The 21,159-nt window shown below is 54.4% G+C and overlaps 1 protein-coding gene across 3 annotated transcripts; it reads left to right on the top strand.

Annotated features, from left to right (window-relative positions):
- Positions 1-19: 19 nt before the first annotated feature.
- On the top strand, positions 20-19,678 carry DUOX2 (dual oxidase 2). 3 transcript variants are annotated; one of them, XM_047739075.1, is made up of 34 exons: positions 20-239; positions 889-972; positions 1,218-1,307; positions 1,623-1,787; positions 2,416-2,603; positions 2,764-2,965; positions 3,112-3,278; positions 3,718-3,778; positions 3,927-4,023; positions 4,452-4,542; positions 4,828-4,930; positions 5,506-5,669; positions 6,277-6,452; positions 6,680-6,798; positions 7,160-7,297; positions 7,518-7,631; positions 7,886-8,028; positions 8,333-8,518; positions 8,935-9,160; positions 9,240-9,333; positions 11,171-11,352; positions 11,911-11,980; positions 12,386-12,469; positions 12,974-13,158; positions 13,303-13,533; positions 13,718-13,817; positions 14,530-14,579; positions 14,839-14,966; positions 15,223-15,376; positions 16,576-16,808; positions 17,050-17,208; positions 17,543-17,698; positions 17,806-17,934; positions 18,240-19,678. In XM_047739075.1, the coding sequence occupies exons 2-34, from the start codon at positions 903-905 to the stop codon at positions 18,360-18,362; spliced, it is 4,578 nt and encodes a 1,525-aa protein (XP_047595031.1). In that variant the 5' UTR covers positions 20-239; positions 889-902; the 3' UTR covers positions 18,363-19,678. The 3 variants fall into 3 exon arrangements, with proteins under 3 accessions (XP_047595031.1, XP_047595029.1, XP_047595030.1); XM_047739073.1 differs by having other exon boundaries at positions 7,826-8,028; XM_047739074.1 differs by lacking the exon at positions 20-239 and having other exon boundaries at positions 849-972; positions 7,826-8,028.
- The last annotated feature ends 1,481 nt before the right edge of the window (positions 19,679-21,159 follow it).

The following is a 21,159-nucleotide window of genomic DNA, read 5'->3' as shown; positions in this document are numbered from 1 at the left end:
ACAAGACCTGGAGCCCTTTTATAGCAGCCTGGGCAGCTTGCTGGGCGGATGGCAGGGCTTGGCAGCTGGGTGCAGCTCGGAAGAGATCTTGCAAATAAGAGGCGGAGGCTACTATGCAAATGAGGGAGCCCAGCCTTCACAGTAAGAGGGCGAGCCTCCCGTCTAGATGTGGTCACTTGGCGCTGTTCTGACCTGAGTGGACACCAGGGAGGCTGGCCTTAAAGGATCCGGAGAAGAGGGTAAGGGTGTTGCTGGGGTTGGGCGGAAGGATCTTCAGAGCTGGGAGGGGTGGGGGTTAGAGGTATTGCTGTGTTGGGAAGATGGAGCCTGGGAGGAGGGCAGAGAAGCAAAGATTCCAAGAAGAAAGACTTCTGACTTCAGCCAGAAGCTGTAAACCAGAGGTTGGAGGGAGTTTGGGGCCTGATCTTTCCAACCCTCCTATCCATGCACAGGCATTCATCGTAGAGTAGGAGGAGCTGCAGGTCCTGGTTCCCAGATCACTAACCGCTTTCCCTTCCCTGCCTCCTCTAGGAGAAGCAGTTACTGAGGGCTTGGGGATGGAGATTGGAGGTTGGGAGTTGGGGGGTAGGGGAAGGCTGCCAGGCTGGATGTAAATTTCTGCTTGGAACTGAAAAACCCCAGAGGACTGGTGGCCCTGGGGCAGGGGTGGGGGGTATCCTTTAGCCAGTGTTAGTTCTTCCAGCAGGTGGAAAGCAGGGACCAGTGTCAGTGCCTACCAGGTGTACTGAAAAGAATGGCATGTGGATGTGGGTTCTTGGTGATGCTTCTAAAAGCTTTGCTCCAGAAACGAAAACAGCAGGCACCTTCCTATGTGGGCTGTAGGCATGGGGGACACCAGCTCCTTGTCCGTCACTTTTCACCTCCCAGGCGGCAGGGTCAGCATGCTCTGCCCAAGGCCAGAGGCAGTAATGCTCCTGGGAGCTCTGCTGATTGCATCCCTGGATCCAGCGGGTAAGTGTCCGGTGCCCCTAGCTTCGGGATTGTCACCCTGCACCTCCTGAGGGTGGGGGGAAGAAACAGATGGAGGCAAGCGACAAGATCGGTCAAATCGCAGCGCCGCTCCGCGGGATGGGAAATTTCCCAGCGCAGCCTCAAGGAGGCTCAGGTGTTGCCTCTTGGGTAGAGTTGGGGGCGCTCCGTGAGCGGGAGCAGTCTTAGGGAGGGAAGCGCTGAGGAAACCGCTCTCTGACCCGCAGGCGGCCAGGACTCATTGCCACTGTCCTGGGAAGTGCAGCGCTATGACGGCTGGTTCAACAACCTGAGGCATCACGAGCGTGGCGCAGCCGGTGCGTCCTGTGGTCTGGGTAGGGGTTAGGGAGATGACTAGTGGAGAGCCGGGCCGCGGGAGACCAAGCGCGGAGAAGCGGAGACAGCGCGCCGCCCCCCCCCCCCCCCCACCGATCTCCCCGCCCCCCCCCCACCGATCTCCCCGCCCCCGCGGCTGTCGGCGTAGCGAACTCCTACGCACTCCTGGGGCCAGGAGACCCCAGCGAAGAGGGTCCTGCGGGTGTGGATGGGGATTTGAAGTAGGCGTAGGGAGAAGTCTGTGGGCTTGTAGGGGACAGGGGTGCTCTGACAGCCTAGCTTCCTGCTTCCCACAGGCTCCCGAATGCAGCGTCTAGTGCCAGCCAATTACGCGGACGGCGTTTACCAGGCTCTGGGGGAGCCGCTGCTGCCCAACCCGCGCCGACTCAGCGACGCCGCCATGCGGGGCGCAGCCGGGCAGCCATCCCGCCGCAACCGCACGGTGCTGGGGGTCTTCTTTGGTGAGAGCAAAGTGGGAAGACGCCGGGGGTGAGCAGTCACTTAGCTCAACGCCGGGGGAGAGGGGCCCTGCGGCCCGTCAGCAAAAGCCCAGGAGAGGGACCGCAGACTCCCAGGCACCTCCTCCGCCTTAAGCAACTCTTCCAGCCCTTCTTTATCTCGAGGGATTTGGGAGGGTGGAACACTTCTAGCCCTGCTTTATCTCGAGGGATTTGGAAGTGTCGAGTCAGGGATACTTGCTTCTTTAATCTTTCTCTTAACCCCTTACTCCAAACCTAGGAGTGTGATTGGACCTCCATTATAGCTCTAGGACTTGAGTCTCCTGCCACCACTCTCCTACCCCTACGATTATATCCTCTTTCCTCCGAAGTGAAAGGAGGAGGCAAGATCTGTTGGAAGACGGGAATTGATTTGGGGGAGCCCTTATATTAATTATATTATTTTGATTCTTACAACAACGTTATGAGGTGGCTGGAGAGGGTACTATATCCCCACTTTGAAAATTAGAAAAAAAGACCCGGAGCTGGTGGCCGAGCTTGCACTCCAACATGTCTTTTGAGTCTTGAGAAACCTAGAGAAACTCCGAGGCCATGGTGAGTGGCGATTCTCATCAGTTTGCCGTGGCCGCAGGCTACCACGTGCTCTCGGACCTGGTGAGCGTGGAGACCCCCGGCTGCCCAGCCGAGTTCCTCAACATCCACATCCCGCCCGGCGACCCGGTGTTCGACCCCGACCGGCGCGGGGACGTGGTCCTCCCCTTCCAGAGGAGCCGCTGGGACCCCGAGACCGGACGGAGTCCCAGTAATCCCCGCGACCTGGTGAGACTAGGCGGCCGGGGTCGCGGGGTCGCGGCCCGACAGGGCGGGGCGGGGCGGGGCGGGGCGGGGAGAGGCTCCCACCCCCTCGCCCACCAATACCCGCTTCCGCTCCCCGACCCCCGGCTCACCCTGGCGGCTCACCGTTGCGGTGCCCCCGCAGACCAACGAGGTGACGGGCTGGCTGGACGGCAGCGCCATCTATGGCTCCTCGCACTCCTGGAGCGACGCGCTGCGGAGCTTCTCGGGGGGACAGCTGGCGTCCGGGCCCGACCCCGCCTTCCCCCGGGACGCGCAAAGCCCCCTGCTCATGTGGACTGCGCCCGACCCGGCTACCGGACAGCGCGGGCCCCGGGGGCTGTACGGTGAGGCGGCGGGGCGGGCTGCGGCGGCCGGGGCGCGGGGCGGGCCGGGGCGGGCTGCGGGCTGCGGGTGGCCACATTGGCGGTCACTCCGCCGCTCACGTCTCCCCCTGCGGCCCCGGCGCCCTGCGGCCCCGCGTCGCGTGCAGCCTTCGGGGCGGAGCGAGGGAACCGCGACCCCTTCCTGCAGGCGCTGGGCCTGCTGTGGTTCCGCTACCACAACCTGTGCGCGCAGCGGCTGGCCCGCGAGCACCCGCAGTGGGGGGACGAGGAGCTGTTCCAGCACGCGCGCAAGAGGGTCATCGCCACCTACCAGGTCGGTCACACGCCCCGTCCCCGCCTTCCCCCGCTCGGTGACCACACACACACACACACACACACACCCCGCGCGCGCGCGCACACACACCCACACACCCGGCTGCTGCGCGGGAGACTCCGCTGCCCCGCAGAGCCCTCCATCCTCACACAAACAGCCCCCAGAACTGGAGCTAACGTCTAGGAATGGACCCCGAAGATGAGGAGCAGGCCAAGGGCCATTATACACGAGACTTGGCTGTGGTTATTAGTTAATAGCCCACTGCCATCCCATGTTCCCAGTGGGGGACAGGCCTCTGCCCCTGTCCTGTTGGAGTTGCCTCCCTCCTGACTGCCCCTGCCTGGCCCTCACCTCCCACCGAAGCCTTCCTTGGGCTCAGACGGCTCTCAGCGTGGCTGCTCCAGCACTTGCCTCCCTTTTGCCCTGTCTTGACCCTCAGAACATAGCTCTGTATGAGTGGCTGCCCAGCTTCCTGCAGAAAACACCCCCAGGTTATACAGGTAAAGGAGTTGGGGGGGACACCTGGACTGCGGTGGGGGGACAGTGAGGGACAATGGTTAGGATATACAGGGGAAAGAAGACAGGTGGCTGCATGTGATGGCAGAATGTGATAAGGAGTCTGTTTATCTTCTTACCCCTGATGGGCAGGGTATCGTTCTTTCCTGGATCCCAGCATCTCCCCAGAGTTCTTGGCAGCGTCTGAGCAGTTCTTCTCCACCATGGTGCCTCCTGGCGTCTACATGAGGTGAGGGAGAGGCTGGCAGTGGGAGGGCATAGCACACTGGCAGAGGTAAAGGGTCAAGGACCTTAGGGACCTGGAGACTTTTATACACCTCCACAGTTTAAAGGGGGAAGAGAAGCAGATTTGAAACCCTAAATAAGACCCAGGGGGTAGGAGTTTCAACCTTAACAACCCCTCCTAATGGCTGAGCTTTAGTTGCTGACAACAGGATTTGTCCAGCAGCTTGTTACTCTGGTCCCTCCTTCCCTTCCCACTCTAGGTGGACAAAGAGCAACCTATACCTTCAATCCACACATATTGCCACATCCCTGCTGTGTTCAAAGAAGTTCTGTCCTCAGTCTTGGCCAAACCCCTCAGAGTCCCTCACCCCATTCAACCTCATCTCAGCTTTCCCCCTGAGTTCTCATCCCATCTTTGATTCCCCATTTCAGAAATGCCAGCTGTCATTTCCAGATGGTCCTGAATGAGGGTTTTGGCCGCTCCCCAGCTCTCAGGGTCTGCAACAGCTACTGGCGTCGGGAGGTCAGCCTGGGGTCTGGGTCAGGGGACGGTGGGTCAATGTCGGTCTTGGCACACAGGCTGGGAAAAGCAACCATTCCAGATCTTGGGTGTTGCCACTCCAGATAGTAGGAGATGAAGGGGGGAATGATCAGAAAATTATCTGGAGACAGCAGCTCAAGAGTGAGAACGGGCCAAGAGCTCTCAGTCCTGAGGTACTGCATGGTTTAGGGTGACAGGGACCAGGCTTCAGGAAGAGGTCCAAGAGCCTATCCTGAATGTGTTATTATTATTATTTTTTTTTTCCAGAATGCCAGCCTGAACAGTGCCCAGGCCGTGGATCAGCTGCTACTGGGAATGGCCTCCCAGATTTCAGAGCTGGAGGACAGGATAGTGGTTGAAGATCTGAGGGGTGAGCTTGGGAGCCAGAGGGGATAAGGGCCAGAGGCTCGGGAGCCTGGGGACCCTCCTGAGTGAACCAACAGGCAGACCCTAGGGTACCTACAATGCAGAAGCACAGATATACACGCTGCAAATAGCTCTTAGAAGAAAACGTTTTTAACTTTTTTTTTTTTTTTGCTTAATTTGAGTTTAATGTGGTTTTTCATTCTAAATTAACCTGTGTCTGAATATGTAGGGGAGAGGGGTAACAGCACAATCTCCTTGGTGCTTAGGTCTCTAAAGATTTTCATCCAGTCCCGTCTTGAGGTTGAGGAGGTAAAGAACAGGGAATATACTGCTTGGTGATTAGAACAATCTTGAGTCCCAGGGGAAGATTCTTGCCAGAAAAATTGCCCTTAAAAAAAAAAATTGCCCTTGATCACACATGGTAACATTGCTCCCACATAGAGGCAAGGTTGATATGGGCACAGGTCACATGAGGGGAGTGTGCCAGGGACAGGTAGTGCCAACAGCCTAATGTAAGGTTGCTGGGCGAAGAAGGGTCAGGACGATTCAGCCCTATAGCCTGGTGTCTCTCCTTCTCAGACTACTGGCCTGGCCCTGGCAAGTTCTCCCGCACAGACTACGTGGCCAGCAGTATCCAACGTGGCCGAGATATGGGACTGCCCAGCTATACCCAAGCCCTGATGGCTTTGGGGTTGGATACCCCACAGAATTGGAGTCACATCAACCCCAGTGTGGACCCCCAGGTAAGAAATAGTAATGATGGCAATAGGAGCTAAAACTTTCTTGTTTTAAGACCTGTATACATGTAACTCATTTAATCTATATCAAAAATGCTATAGGGTAGAAACTTTCATCATCCTTATCTTACCAATGACATAGCCGCTAAGTCAGCTCTAGAGACAGGATTTAAATTCAGCCAACCAACTCCAGAGTACATTACTCACCACTACACTGTACCACTCCTGCAGGGTGGCCTGGGTTGGGTGCCAGTGTCCTATTTCTGCAGATTCCCTCCTGCAGGAATGAATTGGGTGACCTTGGAGCTGCTCATCACTGGGACCAGATAGTCTGGGCACTGGTGGTCAGAGGATATGGTCCTCAGGCACTTAATGGTGGTCTTAGCCTGGGCAGGGACACACTGGTCCTTCCATCGGACTTGCCACTCCTGAGGGGGACTGCCTAGGAAGAGGAGACCCCCTCGGGCCTGAGCAGCAAGATAGGCAGCTGACGGAGTCCTGTGTTTGAAGGAGGGAGCAACAGCGAGTGCTCTCCCTAACGTGCACATGGGCGTGCACAAACACACACACACAAACGGGCACACACACACTCCTCACCTCCCATGGTGCCCAGGTGCTGGAGGCCACAGCTGCCCTGTACAACCAGGACCTGTCCCGGCTGGAGCTGCTCCCCGGGGGGCTTCTGGAGAGCCATGGGGACCCTGGGCCCCTCTTCAGCACCATCATCCTCGACCAGTTTGTGCGGCTGCGGGATGGCGACCGCTACTGGTTTGAGAACACCGGGAATGGGTAAGGCCTGCCTGGGTCCCTTCCTCAGACTTCACCTTGGACTGGGCCCCAGGCCGCCTGCGTGTAACGTCAGTGGCTGACATAGGCCCTTGATTCCCAGCTGGCCTTCCTCCTCCTCCTCCTCAGCCCTTCTGGGTCTCTTCCCTCATTTGAGGCCCTGGGTCCCAGATTGCTGGAGGCTGGCAGCCCCTTCCCATTCCAGCAATTCCTGACTCTCTCCAATTTAGGCTGTTCTCCAAAGAGGAAATCACAGAAATCAGAAACACCACCCTTTGGGATGTGCTGGTGGCTGTTACCAACGTGGACCCCAGTGCCCTGCAGCCCAACGTCTTTATCTGGCAGGACGGTGGGTGGCCTGGGAGAACATAGCGAATGGCAACCAGCGAGAGGACCAAGGATGGGGGACAGGAGCACTTGGTCCTGTCCGGGGAAGCAGGTGCCAGGCAGCCTGTTTGCTGTGGTGCTGGGAAGCCTGCATTAGGCTGCCTCCCCTAGTAGGACTGGAGTAGTTTGCAGGCTGCACTCTGTGGTCAGGCTGCGGTGGGTGCTGAGAACAGGATATGGAAGGGAACTTTTTGAGGGGAACAAGCCCTAGAGAGGTGGGCCTGGAAGGGGAATTGTACCTAGTTCTTTACAGGAGAAAGAGGAGGAGTCCCTGGCCCTGAGTGAGATGCTGACTTTGAGGTCTTCTGTGTCCTTTCCCTCAGGTGCCCCCTGCCCTCAGCCTTGGCAGCTCACAACTCAAGGCCTGCCCCGCTGTGTGCCCCTGACCATACTGGACTACTTCGAGGGCAGTGGTCCTGGGTTTGGCATTACCATTGTGGCTCTCTGCTGTCTTCCGCTAGGTGAGCTTTCCACATGCTCACCCACCTTTTTTCCCCTGGCCATCCCTGCACCCGCCGACTGTCCTTGCCCCTCATAACCTGCTGGTCTGTGGCATGAGCTTCTTGGTACTGTCGAAGCCTGGCTCAGGGGACCCTGTGAGGGAGGGGCAGCAGCAGAACCCTCAGTGAAGCTGCAGGCAAGGGGCTCCCCTTTCCACAGTCCCCTTCTGATCCCTTTCAGTGAGTCTGCTTATCTCTGGTGTGGTGGCCCATTTCCGGAGCCGAGAGCGCAAGAGGCTACAGAAGAAAGGCAAAGAGAGTGTGAAGAAAGAAGCAGCCAAAGATGGTATGCCAGGTGAGATGGGGCTGAGGGGAGTGAGGGAGCTGGGGGCCAGATAGGGAGCCCTGGGAGAAAAACCAGGTTACAGATATGGGGAGAAAGCCAGGCTTTGGCGTGCCTGCTCAGACTGGTAGAGTGGAATTCGCTTGAGGTCGGGGCCTGGGTACCTACCTCTGCTGAACCGCTCTGCCCAACTGTCCTTTCCCCAGCAATGGAGTGGCCGGGCCCCAGGGAGAAGAGCTATCCCATCACCATCCAACTGCTCCCAGACAGGCGCCTGCAGATCCTGGACAGGCGGCTCTCTGTGCTTCGCACGGTCCAGTTGCGGTCCCCACAGCAGGTCAACCTCATCCTTTCGGGCGACCACGGACGTCGCGCCCTACTGCTCAAGATCCCCAAGGAGTATGACCTGGTATGGCCATCCTGCCTCCCCTACCTGGAATGCTCACCAGTCTCCCCTCTCAAAGCAAGTCCTGTCAGCTCACCCTCTCCTCAGCTCAGAGCTTCTCTGTGAAGGCAGTGCTGGGGAGAGGCAGACCCAGCACTCCACGTGACGCTCCCTCTGACCCCCTTGGGCCACTCATCTGGTTCCAGCCTGGATGGAGGGAGGGGGCAGGGGACAACTTTTCTCGTCTTCCCTCAACTCAAGGTCCTTTTGAGGGGAGGCTGAGCCAGAGCTGGAGCTCCGGGCACTTTGCGGGCTTCCTCCCACCCAGGTGCTGCTGTTTAACTCTGAGGAGGAGCGGAGCATCTTCGTGAAGCACCTGCGGGACTTCTGTCCGCAGTGGGCTCTAGGCCTTGATGTGGCTGAGATGAGAGAGAAAGAGCTGTTCAGGAGGGCTGTGACCAAGCAGCAGCGGGGCCGCATCTTGGAGATCTTCTTCAGACACCTGTTTGCCCAGGTGCCATGGCTGTGTCTTTTGGAGATGGGACATGGCTGGACAGGATCCTACCTGGGGTGAACTAAGCTTCTGGTCTGTGGGCTGGAGACAGTCAGCCTTGACTGAATCAGAGCTTTGCCACTCACTCCCTGCCTGACCCGCCAAACCCACCACACCCAGCTAGCACCATTCCTTACTGTATAAATCTCCTGGATCTTGGGTCCAGGGAGAAAATGGGCTGGCTGCTAGAAATTGGAGTCACCCCCTCAACAGGAGAGCCAAGGCCCAAGTCAGAAGTGTATCTAAGGACCGGGAGTAGCCTCAGGGCTCACCCTTTCTAAATTGGACTTTGGGGAGATGGAAAGGGTCACTGAACTGCACCCATCCCAGGCCTCACCTCATTCTCTCTCCCTCCCTGTGCTGCTGCCCGGGGGCAGGTGCTGGACATCGACCAGGCAGATGCAGGGACCCTGCCCCTGGACTCATCCCAGAAAGTACGGGAGGCCCTGACTTGTGAGCTGAGCAGAGCTGAGTTTGCCGAGTCCCTGGGCCTCAAGCCCCAGGACATGTTTGTGGAGTCCATGTTCTCCCTGGCTGACAAAGATGGCAATGGCTACCTGTCCTTCCGGGAGTTTCTGGACATCCTGGTGGTCTTCATGAAAGGTAGGGGAAGGGTGGGCCATTCCAGGAACCCGCAGTCTTTCAGTGCAGAGGTGACCTGCATCTCTCTTTCTCTTCCCAGGCTCTCCAGAGGACAAGTCCCGCCTGATGTTCACCATGTATGACCTTGACGCAAATGGCTTCCTCTCCAAGGATGAGTTCTTCACCATGATGCGGTATGGTGTGGGCCCTTCCAGTTCTTAGACTCCCTGCTATTTGAGACAGGTCAAATCAGAGGGTGGGTGAGGAGGGTATGTGACCATCTGTACTGAAAGTTGGCTTAGCTGCATCCTCCTAGACTCGAAGAGCATCTAGCTTCATAAGAAGTTTATCTGGTCAGGCCCCTGCCTCTAGGAGGGTCTGTTATCTGCACTGTCTGTACCAGCCAGAAAATTCTCCCTCCCTAGTTAAAAACAAACAGACAGACAGACAAGCAACAACAGCCAAACCAATATGATCAATAACAAAATTCTATCAGCCCCCTTTTGGATGCCTTTGGACCTTTATAAACTCTTGTCCACTGTACATAACACTGTGCTTTGCCCTGTGAAATAATGACCAAGATGAGCTTGGTCATTCTTCCTGTATTAATCACTGTGACATACAGGAGGAGAAATATAGAAAGTTCCTCTATATTCCAACCCTCTTTCTTCCTCTTGCGTAAGCTATTTCTGGTTAGGGTGTGCTGATAAAGACCAGTTTTGAGTGCATGGACTTCTTATTCCAAAAAAAACACTGTTCCGGTTACATAGCCCCCTTCAGCTCCGTAAGGTCAAGGGTCTGATTTCTCTTTTGTTTCCCGCGGAATCCACCTCTTCTGCACTGTGATTGGCACACAGCAGGTATTAAATACAAACTTACCTGGATCACATGGAATAAGTGAAAAAATTAATAAATAGAATGCATAAAATGGTGCGGAGTCTTTTACCTTTTCTACCTTTCCATTGCCTTCAGCATTTCCCCGAACTGCTGCATCCCTCTTGCACCCCAGATCCCCACAATTGGGCATGGGCCTCTAAAAGGCTGGGGTGAAGCTGCTGGGGTGGCTGAATCGGTTAAGTGGTCGTGATCTCAAGGTTGTGGGATCAAGCCCGGCATTGGGTCCATGCTCAGCCTGGAGCCTGCTTGAGATTCTCTCCCTCCCTCTCCCCCTGCCCCTCCCCCTGACCTCTGCTCTCTCTCTCTCTCTAGTCAATCAATCAATCAATCTTTAAAAGGCAAGGGTGAAGCCGATTGCAGTCCATCCCTCACTGGGGGTGCCATGGTAGGCCCAGGCCCGGGTGAGACTCTAGGGAATCCAGGAGAGGGTCCCTGTTCCCTAGGGCTGAGCAACCACCATCTCCTCCTACCCAGTTATGAATCCTGCTCAGTCTCGCTTAGATGATGCATTTTTGAAATGTGTTTGCTGGGCCATGTGCACAGATGTCTTCTGTGGGACTCACACAAATGTGCATGGTTGGTTGATTTGTGTCCCAAAGTTCAGCCTATAAAAAGAGTGTGGCCACTGCATCTGCCAGTCTGGTGCTATCAAATGGGGTGTGGAGACACTCCTGCATGGGCCCTGGGGTGTTGGCACAAGGAAGCAGCAAACATTGTAGCTACATCTCCTCCCCCACACCCAGGCCATCTGTGCCCTCACTGGACTGTGAAAGGGGGAGGCCAGCGGCGGCATGGGATGCATTAAGGCAAGAGAGTGGGCAGAGAGCCTGTCATGTGAGAAGCCCATGGCCCATCTGGACGTGTCCCTACACTAAATGGACAATTATCCCAACTCTCAATGCCCCCTCATTTGAGGGCCGCCTTCTGTAATTGGTCAAGGTCGCTTTCAATTTCAAACCCTTGGCCGCCCCACCCAGCTTCACATCAGCAGCAGGCTAGATGAACACCTTCTCAGTGCCATTTCCCGGGTCACTGGTAACCACATGAGATAATCTGGGGCCCGCCCCACCCTGCTCCTGCCTGAAACTGACCTTGCTGGATGACAGGTTGCTCTGTCTCTCCTCCTCCCCCAAGGTCCTTCATTGAGATCTCCAACAACTGCCTATCCAAGGCCCAGCTGACAGAGGTGGTGGAGTCCATGTTCCGGGAGTCTGGCTTCCAGGATAAGGAGGAGCTGACGTGGGAAGACTTCCATTTCATGCTGCGGGACCATGACAGCGAGCTCCGCCGCACGCAGCTCTGCGTCAGAGGTGGAGGTGTGTGTATGTAAGAAGTTGTAGGAGTCAGGGAGGGGTGTTCCTTCAACATGAGAGTGGATAGGACCTGGATTGTATGTCTCCCCAAGTCTTTTGTGCCTGGTATAGAGCCAAACACTTGTCATCAAGGGTGTTACGTACAGCTGTACCATTTGTGCACTGGACAAAGATGCCCACTGAGAGGTCAGGGGGTGGGCTGAAATCCAGCCTACATGCCACTCACTGAGCTCGTGTGCACTGCCTGGGATACACCTAGTCAGAGGAAGAGGCATTATTTTCTTTATACAAAGGATGCAGGGTTGCATCTGCCTGCAGTGGTCCCCTTTCCCAAGTGTACCAAGTCACTACCTCGCCGAGCAGTGACTGCCCTGTGCACAATGGGTGCTCAGTGTGGGCAGTGAGGGGAACAAGGCTGGAACAAGAGATGAGAATGTGACAAAGTCACTGGCAAGTGCTGTGGCAGCCTTCCTAGAGAAGTGGGGTGGCGGGGTCGGAGGCAGTCTCCCATGCTTCCGCCCTGGTGGGGAAGCCTGTCCAGACTCTCGTTCTTCACTTCAGGTGTTGGTGACATCTTTAAACCAAACATCAGCTGTCGAGTCTCATTCATCACTCGGACTCCTGGGGAACGGTGAGCAGGAATGGGGTATCAGCAGGTCCCCTGAAGAGAAGTGAAGGAAGGAGGACTGGCTGCATTAGTCCCTGGGACCAGATATTTGCCCTCTGAAAGTAGCTCTTAGTCCATGATCGATCCTGGCCCAAATTCCACTGCTTCCCACATCTCATGTGGCTCAGGAGCCTGGCTCGCTCCTTGCCACTCCAGGACAGAATCTTCTAAAACAGAAGACCAGATTGTACTCGTTCATTCTGCCCTGCCTCTCTTGCCTGGCTTCTCTCTGACCAGTTTTATGGGCAGGTTCTGTGGGCAGCCCATGGGTCCCAGGATCCATCCCCATCTTCTGAAGTTCTGATCTGGTGGTTCTTCTCCTGGCTGCAAAGACAAGGAGAGAACAAGCCCCATTTTTCCATTTCTCAGCTCCTGCTCCCAGAAACTAGAGCTCCCTCCCTCAGAAGCCTCAGAGCTCGGAGGCCCTGGGCTGAAGAAGAGGTTTGGCAAAAAGTGAGTATTTTCCAGAACATCAGGCCCAAGGAAACATGGGGAGAAGCCTCAGAGTCTCTGGGCCCGGCCTCCTCCTCCTGGACACACAAGGTCATGTGTCTCGTTCCCTGACCGGTGGGACACAGAGTCAATGATTCTTTGACATCTTCCCAGCTCTGCACCCTCATCTTCAGGCATAGGGCCTGGCACGCAGAGGCAAGACTGAGATGGCAGTAGGGGGTCTTTTGGCTCCTGCCTGCTTTGGGCACAGCTGCAAGGCCTGTGCAGGGAATAGCAAGAGGGAAGGACAGTCGGACAGAGAGAGATGAGGTGGAGTAATGGGGAGACAGAAGAGTGGGCGTAGATGGAGCAAATAAAGATGACAGGTACAAGTTGGGGTCTGCTCACCAGGTGCTGTTTCCTTCATCTGTTCTGGCCCCTCCTAACCCTGCCAGGTCTCCTTCATGGGGCGGCATTCAGGGGATGCTAGGGACCCTGGGGTCTCATGGCCAGTGCCTCCCACAGCTGCAGGGTGGCAGGGTCCACTCCCCGGCTGTACACGGAGGCGCTGAAGGAGAAGATGCAGCGGGGCCTCCTGGCCCAGAAGCTTCGGCAGTACAAGCGCTTCGTGGAGAACTACCGGCGGCACATCGTGTGTGTGGCAGTCTTCTCAGCCATCTGTGCGGGCCTGTTTGCAGAGCGCGCCTACTGTAAGAGCTCCGGGCTGCGGGCAGTGGGAAGGGAGACATGGAGAGCCTTCTGGGGGCTCTTTCCACTGGAGCCCAGGTGTGCCAACTCAGGCCCGGGCCCCCAACCTCTGGGCCGTGCTGATCCACCCCTTGCCCTCTCCCCAGATTATGCCTTTGCCTCGCCACCCTCGGGCATTGCGGAGACCACCTTTGTGGGCATCATCCTGTCCCGGGGCACAGCTGCCAGCATCTCCTTCATGTTCTCCTACATCCTGCTCACCATGTGCCGCAACCTCATCACCTTCCTGAGAGAGACCTTCCTCCACCGCTATGTGCCCTTTGATGCCGCTGTGGACTTCCACCGCTGGATTGCCATGGCTGCTGTTGTCCTGGCCAGTCCGTGGCTCCTGGGGCCCCTCTCCCACCCCCATTGCTGTAACCTCCTGGGTCTACCTGTGGGGGAAATAGTGAGGAGACTGGAGCTACTCATCCCCCCATCTGTCCCCCTGGGCGTCCTCTATCCCTCAGGGTGGGAGGTAGGGTCGGGCCTGGGTGGCATCTTGAATGGGGTCTCTCTCAGTTTTGCACAGTGCTGGCCACGCGGTCAATGTCTTCATCTTCTCCGTCAGTCCCCTCAGCCTGCTGGCCTGCGTCTTTCCCAACGTATTTGTGAACGATGGGTCAGTTCTGGGGAGGGCTCCCCCTTGGGACATTTGGGCAGGCCAAAGGGCATAATGGAAAAGCAAGAGATGGCTGTGGACACTCTGCTCTGTCTTTGAATGAGGGTGAGAACCCTGCTGGGGAAGCTGAAAGTGACTTGCCTGCCATGGAAGGAAGCTGGCCTTAATTATCTGGGAAAGGTGTTCAGGAGATGAATCAGAGACCCTTTCGCGCGTGTGCCTGGCATAGAGCATGGCATCTTAGCCTATCCTCCATTCACTGGGCAAACATCTATGGAGCACATCTTATGGGCCCATCCAGGTGCAGAGAACAGGCAGGCCAAATTCACACACTCATTCAGCAAATACTTACTGAGTCTTTACTATGTGCCTGACATTGTTTGAGCATAGGAATTAGAGCAATGAGCAGAGCAGAGCCCCACCCTCGCCCCCACGGAGCTTACAGAATATGAACCAAGCACTCAAGGAAGCAAATGTCAGCTGTGGTAGGAGAGTTCAAGATAACACAGGAGGAAGAATGGCCAAGAGAGCGGAGGGTAGACCTGTGGGAGGCTGGGTGCCATGTTCCTTGGGTGGACCCCTGGCCATCTGAGTGGTGGCGGTCCAGGAAGCTCAGCAGTCAGTGCTGGTGGGAGCAGCATCACATGGTGACAGTTGGTGGGCGGTGGTCGTCCTGACCCAGCCAGAAGCTCCATATGCCTTTGTCCCACAGATCCCAGCTTCCCCAAAAGTTCTACTGGTGGTTCTTCCAGACGGTCCCAGGTAGGGAGTGGGGCTATATGTGGGGTCTGGGGGTTCTAGCTGAGGATTTCTGCTTGACTTCCTCTTCCCATGAGTACCTCCTTGTTTGTAGTGGTCATGGTTTCTTTCTCGTCTCCAGGACAGGCCCCAGCTGCAGTTAAGCTGTTCTGGCAGTGTGGGAGGTCGGAAAAGGAGGGTAGGATGGGGGCATGCTCTGTTTTATTCTCAGCCCATGCAGAGGTCCTGAGAGCATTCTCTGGGCCTCTTCCCCTGCTCCCAGGTATGACGGGGGTGCTGCTGCTCCTGGTCCTGGCCATCATGTATGTCTTTGCCTCCCACCACTTCCGGCGCCGCAGCTTCCGGGGCTTCTGGCTGACCCACCACCTCTACATCCTGCTCTATGTGCTGGTGAGGGCTTCTTCTGGGCGGGGCCAGGCCACAGGGCAGGGATGAGCACTCATGAGGGGATAGGGAGCTGGCTGAACTGGACCTAAGATCTCAGAGTGAGACCCTGAGGTCAGAGACTCCAGTCTGTGAAGTCTATACTGGCTTCATTGACCCAACCCAGGCCGAGGGCCCAGGCAGGAAGTGTCTGGGCAAGGGGAGTGCGGGGGGTGGGGATGCCTGGCTGGGCCTGAGCTGTACTAAATGGACTTTTCTCCAGATTATTATCCATGGCAGCTTTGGCCTGATCCAGCTGCCCCGTTTCCACATCTACTTCCTGGTCCCGGCACTGATCTATGTGGGAGACAAGCTGGTGAGCCTGAGCCGGAAAAAGGTGGAGATCAGCGTGGTGAAGGCTGAGCTGCTGCCTTCAGGTACCAGGCCCAGCCTGACCCCAGGGTGGGAGCAGTAGAAGTGAACTCCAGGGATATGTGGAGACAGCTCCCTAGGCCTCCAGACCACCAGGTTTCTGAGAGCCCTTTGGGAAACCTGTGCCTTTCCTGGTGCAAACAGAGCCCCAGAAAGGGCTATGCTTGCCCCAAGGACGACTTGCAAACAAGGAGAAGTAACCATGAGAAAAGGCAGCTGGAAGTGCATACAGAGACGTTTAAGGACAACACAGACCCCCCGCCTTATGTGTGGCCTGAGTGCACCTTAGGGAACCATATATACTTCTTCCTTCTCCACAAATAACCCCCCATTCAGAGATGGGCAACTGGCCCACATTTCGAGAGTCTGTTTTTGAGAGTCTATGTTGACCAAGATGGGGATTCACATCACTGTAGATGCTGGCAGATGATTGTAGGTATTGTGGGACCATCTAATCTTCAAGAACAAGTAAGAAAATTAACCTCATTTCAACTTTATGTCAATTAAGATTACTCAAGGACAAAAGCTCAGCATGGTGTTAGTATACCCTTTGTACTCTCCAGTACTCGCAAGTCAACTTTTTTTTTTTTTTTAATCAACTTTTTTAACAACGAGAGAACGGGCCTGAAGCTCAGCCACGGTCAGGTACCAAATAGTATCCAGCTAAAATCTGATAAAATGTGCTGCCTTCTATTCAGAACACATGGTACTGGTTTTCCACCCATCTTAAGTTAACTTAAGAGCTGAAGTTTGTCAGGGTAAATCAAATTGAAAAAGTAAGTCAATTTAAATAAAAGTATTAGGGAAACAATAGTGCAGAGGTGTGCAGAAATGGCCCATCACAAAGGTAATTCTCAAATGGTAGAGGTTTGGTAAACACTGAGATGGTCCTTGGGGACCCCGAGGTCCCCTGACCTGTAGACCAATATTCAGGACAGTGATATAGGGCCTAGGCATTTTGTGGGAATAAGGAGTGGAGGGGAGGCGAGAGTTGGAACCAGGAGCAGAGAAACTCAGCTCTTGGGTTACCCAGGAAAGAGAGAAGGGGATCCTCCAACTCCCACCCCCAGGAACTCCACTTGCTCAGACCATATATGCCCACTCCCTGTGCCTCAGGCGTGTGGAGAAGACAGGGTATCTACCTGTCCTCAGATACTAGGAGCAAGCCTTCTGATCCCTGCCCTTGCCTGCCCATGACCCCCAGGAGTGACCCACCTACAGTTCCAGCGGCCCCAAGGCTTTGAGTACAAGTCAGGACAGTGGGTGCGGATTGCCTGTCTGGCTCTGGGGACCACTGAGTACCACCCCTTCACATTGACTTCTGCACCCCACGAGGACACGCTCAGCCTGCACATCCGGGCGGCAGGGCCCTGGACCATTCGGCTCAGGGAGATCTACTCACCTCCAACAGGAGATGGCTGTGCCAAATACCCAAAGGTGACCAGACCCAGGCCAGATGAGCTACCCACCCCACATCCCCTTAGCAGGCCTTGCCCTGCAGCCCCAGGCTCCCCAGCGTCCCTCCCCTCCCCCAATTCAGAGACCAGTCTTTCCAGGTAATGCCATGGTACCCCCTTTCGCCTCACTCTATAAACATACCCGCCTTTCCCTGCCTCCCAACTCTCGCTTCAGAACTATTGTGGTGGTGGAGCTTAACTCCAACCCACTCTTCTTGCAGCTGTACCTCGATGGGCCATTTGGAGAGGGCCACCAGGAATGGCATAAGTTTGAGGTGTCAGTGCTGGTGGGAGGGGGCATTGGGGTCACCCCCTTTGCCTCCATTCTCAAAGACCTGGTCTTCAAGTCATCCTTGGGTAGCCAAATGCTCTGTAAAAAGGTGAGTGTCTCTTTCCCAACCTTTGAAGGGGACAGACTGCCTGATTGTGGCCCCACGTCACAGCAGAACAATAAGCGGAAAAGCCCTCAGCTTCTAGACACCGATTCTGCTGGGGTCATTCATACGCTGTTGTCCACGTGCTCAACATTTGAGGGAGGGTAGGAGGTATAGACAGAAGGGCCTCTACTGGAGTTTGTTGGTTAAAAGCCTGTGGGGCTGCCAACATTTGGTTTATGTGGGTGGTCGGAGGCTTTCTGGCCTCTTGGGTGAAGGCATCTGGAGTAGAGGAACCGTAACTGGAGCCAGGTCCTGAGCTCCAGCCATGTGTCCCCAGATCTACTTCATCTGGGTGACGCGAACCCAGCGGCAGTTTGAGTGGCTGGCTGACATCATCCGGGAGGTGGAGGAGAATGACTGCCAGGACCTGGTGTCCGTGCATATCTACATCACCCAGCTGGCCGAGAAGTTTGACCTCAGGACCACCATGCTGGTAGAGCAGGGCCGGCAGTCAGGGCGGCTAGGTGGGCCACCATCTAGACTTAGAGTTAACTCTGGCTCCGTTTGGCGGCGCCCTTCCTCCTCTACTCCCTCTCCCAGTACATCTGTGAGCGGCACTTCCAGAAGGTGCTGAACCGGAGTCTGTTCACCGGCCTGCGCTCTATCACCCACTTCGGCCGCCCCCCGTTCGAGCGCTTCTTTAAGTCCCTGCAGGAGGTCCACCCGCAGGTCAGTCCCACCCCACCTGTCCTGGGACCCTGGCCCTCCCCTGCCAGGATATCCTGCCCTCAAGCACCCTATAGATGTAATCTGAGTGGAGGACTACCCCATGTCAGCCCCAGGATAGGATCAAGAGTTGGAGGAGGGCTTCAAGCCCAACCCCCTGCTGCCCCCAGCTCAGCCTCCCGCTTCGGGCCGGGGGTCAGTTCGCTGGTCATTCCAGTGAACTGGAAGCAGCTTCTTCCCAGGGGGTGAGCATCTTAAGCTTTCAGGCCTCTCCTCTCTGCAACCATTCTCCTCAACACACTTGACAGGTACCAAAGATTGGAGTGTTCAGCTGTGGCCCTCCAGGAATGACCAAGAATGTAGAGAAGGCCTGTCAGCTCATCAACAGGCAGGACCAGGCCCACTTCGTGCACCACTATGAGAACTTCTGAGAACCTCTGAGAAGTTCCTGGTTCCTGTTTCCCCTCTGTGGACCAGCCCTGTTGGCATCTTCTTTGTCAGAATCCACCTCAGGCCTCAGCTAGAAAGCTGGAAGAGCCCCTCCCTCATGGCCGTATCTGAGAAGGTAGAAAAGACCCCTTCAGCTCAAGTCACAGCAGGTTATGGCAAACAAAAGCAGTGTGGAGACAGCCCCTGCCTTGTAACATCTGTAGAGGTGAAGAGATACAATAGGGTTTGCCTCTGATAGGTCCCCATGTCTCTGTTTTCCTTGCACAAAATCAGTGTGTTTCTTTGGTATTTTCCTGACCGAGGCATTTAAGGGACGATGGGGTGGGGATATCTGATGTGAAGAGAGAGCTAAGTGAGACTCACCTCAGAGCCTACCTCAGAAGCCATGATGCTTAGAACCTGGACAGTCAAACTGCCTCTATTCAGTGTCTGAGGCCTTGTCCCTCCAGCTCTACCCCCAACCCCTTCTTGCCCCTAAGGAGAGCTCAAAGAACAAACATGGCTCCCTAGTCCTGATGTTCCCATGGTCATCTAGTAATGCCTGCTGCTGTGATCTTTCTGTGGCCCCTCTTTGAGCTTGTGGAATAACCTCTGGGCTCTGAGACCAAGGTAGTCTAGCCTGTCTGCCAGATGCCGAGAACTCCCTTTTAATTCCCTACTTCCACAGGAGCGGGGTGACCAGCTGTCCTGGTTTGCTCAGGGCTCTCCCTGTACAACCACCGAAGGTCTCCTGTCCTCGGAAACCCCTCAGTCCCAGGCAACTCTGATAAAGTTGGTCACCCCCCACAGGAGGCAGCCTGGGATGTCACTTCCACACTGGGCTCTTTGAGACACTTCCTTTTCCGTCTGTAATTGACCCTTTCCTAAAAAGTTGAGCTTTAGTTTTTTAAATATAAATTGAGGTATAATTTTCATACAGCAAAGGATACAAATCTTAAAGTTACATGTACATGTGGTAACACTACCCAAGTCAAGACATACAACATTTCCATCACCCCAGGAACTTCCTTGTACCCTTTCCAGTCAGTCTCTCCCAACCAGCAGAAGCAACCACTGATGTGATTCTTGTCACTCCAGATTAGTTTTGGTCATACTGAATGTATCCTTTGGAAACTGGCTTCTTTCACTAAGCAGAATGTCTTTGTGATTCATCCATATTATGTGTTATCAATAGTATATTCATTTTCATTGCTGAGTTGTATTCCATTATAGAGATGTGCCAAAATGTTTATCCTTCCTTCCACTGATGGACATTTGGGTTGTTTCTAGTTTTTGATAATTCTCAATAAAGCGTCAATGAACATTCTCGTACCTGTCTTTGTTGCACCTAGTGCACTCATTCTTCTCGGGTATATATCTAGTATTGGAGTTTCTGGATCATGGAGTCTCCAACCAACATGTGAGAGGGAGAATTTCTGTCCATCTCCACATGCCTGCCCCAGGCTCCTCTCTTCCTTGATCCCACCCACTCTCTTCCTACAGGCCAAATGCCTTTGGCTCCCAACCTTCTATATTTAAGGAATCTCTCTGGCAAAAGTGGAAGAATGCTGGATCAGAGACCAGAATTCTGGGGCCAACTTTACCCCTAAGTAGCTACAGAGGAAAAAAACCCTTAACTTCTCTGAGCCAGTTTCCTCATGTATTAAAATGTCTATGTGAGTATTAGGAAGTCAGATACCGATACAGGCACAGAAAATGTTTCAGATGAGAAAATGTATGTGCTGTGTGCCAGTCTCAGCCTAAAATAATTAGTGCTATAGCTGGGCCAACCCTTGGATTTCTCCTTGTGATTGTAAGATGTCCTCAGCGATAACCATCAGGGGACTTTGAAAGAGATGAGGCTTATTATTTTTAAGAGTTGGAAATTACATGGCACACCTGGGGTCACACAGTGAGGTCATAGCTCAGGCCTGGGGTTCTGCTTCTATTGGGGTAGAGGATGGATGTTTAGGGTTTTGCAAGCTCACTCCTTATTGGTGAATTTAAAACATAAGAGTGGAGGGGTGTCTGGCGAGCTGGGTTGGTAGGTGGGGAACGCAACTCTTTTGATCTCAGGGTTGTGAGTTTGAGTCCCAAGTTAGGTGGAGAGTACTTAAAAATACAATCTTTTAAAAACCCCTAAGAGGGGTGCCTGGGTGGCTCAGTCATTTAAGCATCTGACTCTTGATTTTGGCTCAGGTCATGAATCGAGCCCCAACATGGAGCCTGCTTAAAATTCTCTTTCTACCCCTCACCATCTCTAAAAAATAAAAATAAAAACCCCATAAGGGTGGGAATTGAAAGTACAGGAAGAGAAAAAGAAAGAAACTCAAATAGTTATCAAACAAACGCAACATAGATTTCTTAAACAATGGAGCTTTGAGTGGTGAGGTGGGAGGGATTGCAGCCTGGCTCTTTATCTAGTCGTGTGGCTGGCAATGTGTTTATTCGAGATAGCCATCTTTTAAATGACTGCCTCTTTTTTTCCCGTATTTATTGAGAAATAATTAACCTGTATCACTCTTACTGTATAAGTTTAAGGAGTACAGCATAATGGTTTGATTTACATATATTGTGAAATAATCGCCACGATTGCTTCAGCTAACATTCATCATCTCATATAACTACCATAAAAAGAAAAGAAAAAAATCATTTTTTTTCTGCTTGTGATGAGAACTTGTAGGATTCACTCTCTTTCTTTTTTTTTTTTTTAGATTTAATTAATTTATTTGACAGAAAGAGACCACAAGAGAAGGAACACAAGCAGGGGTAGTGGGAGAGGGAGAAGCAGGCTTGCCA

This window comes from Lutra lutra, chromosome 7 (assembly GCF_902655055.1).
Source record: "Lutra lutra chromosome 7, mLutLut1.2, whole genome shotgun sequence".
Taxonomy (NCBI): Eukaryota; Metazoa; Chordata; class Mammalia; order Carnivora; family Mustelidae; genus Lutra; species Lutra lutra.
This window is presented reverse-complemented; position numbering and strand designations above follow the sequence as displayed.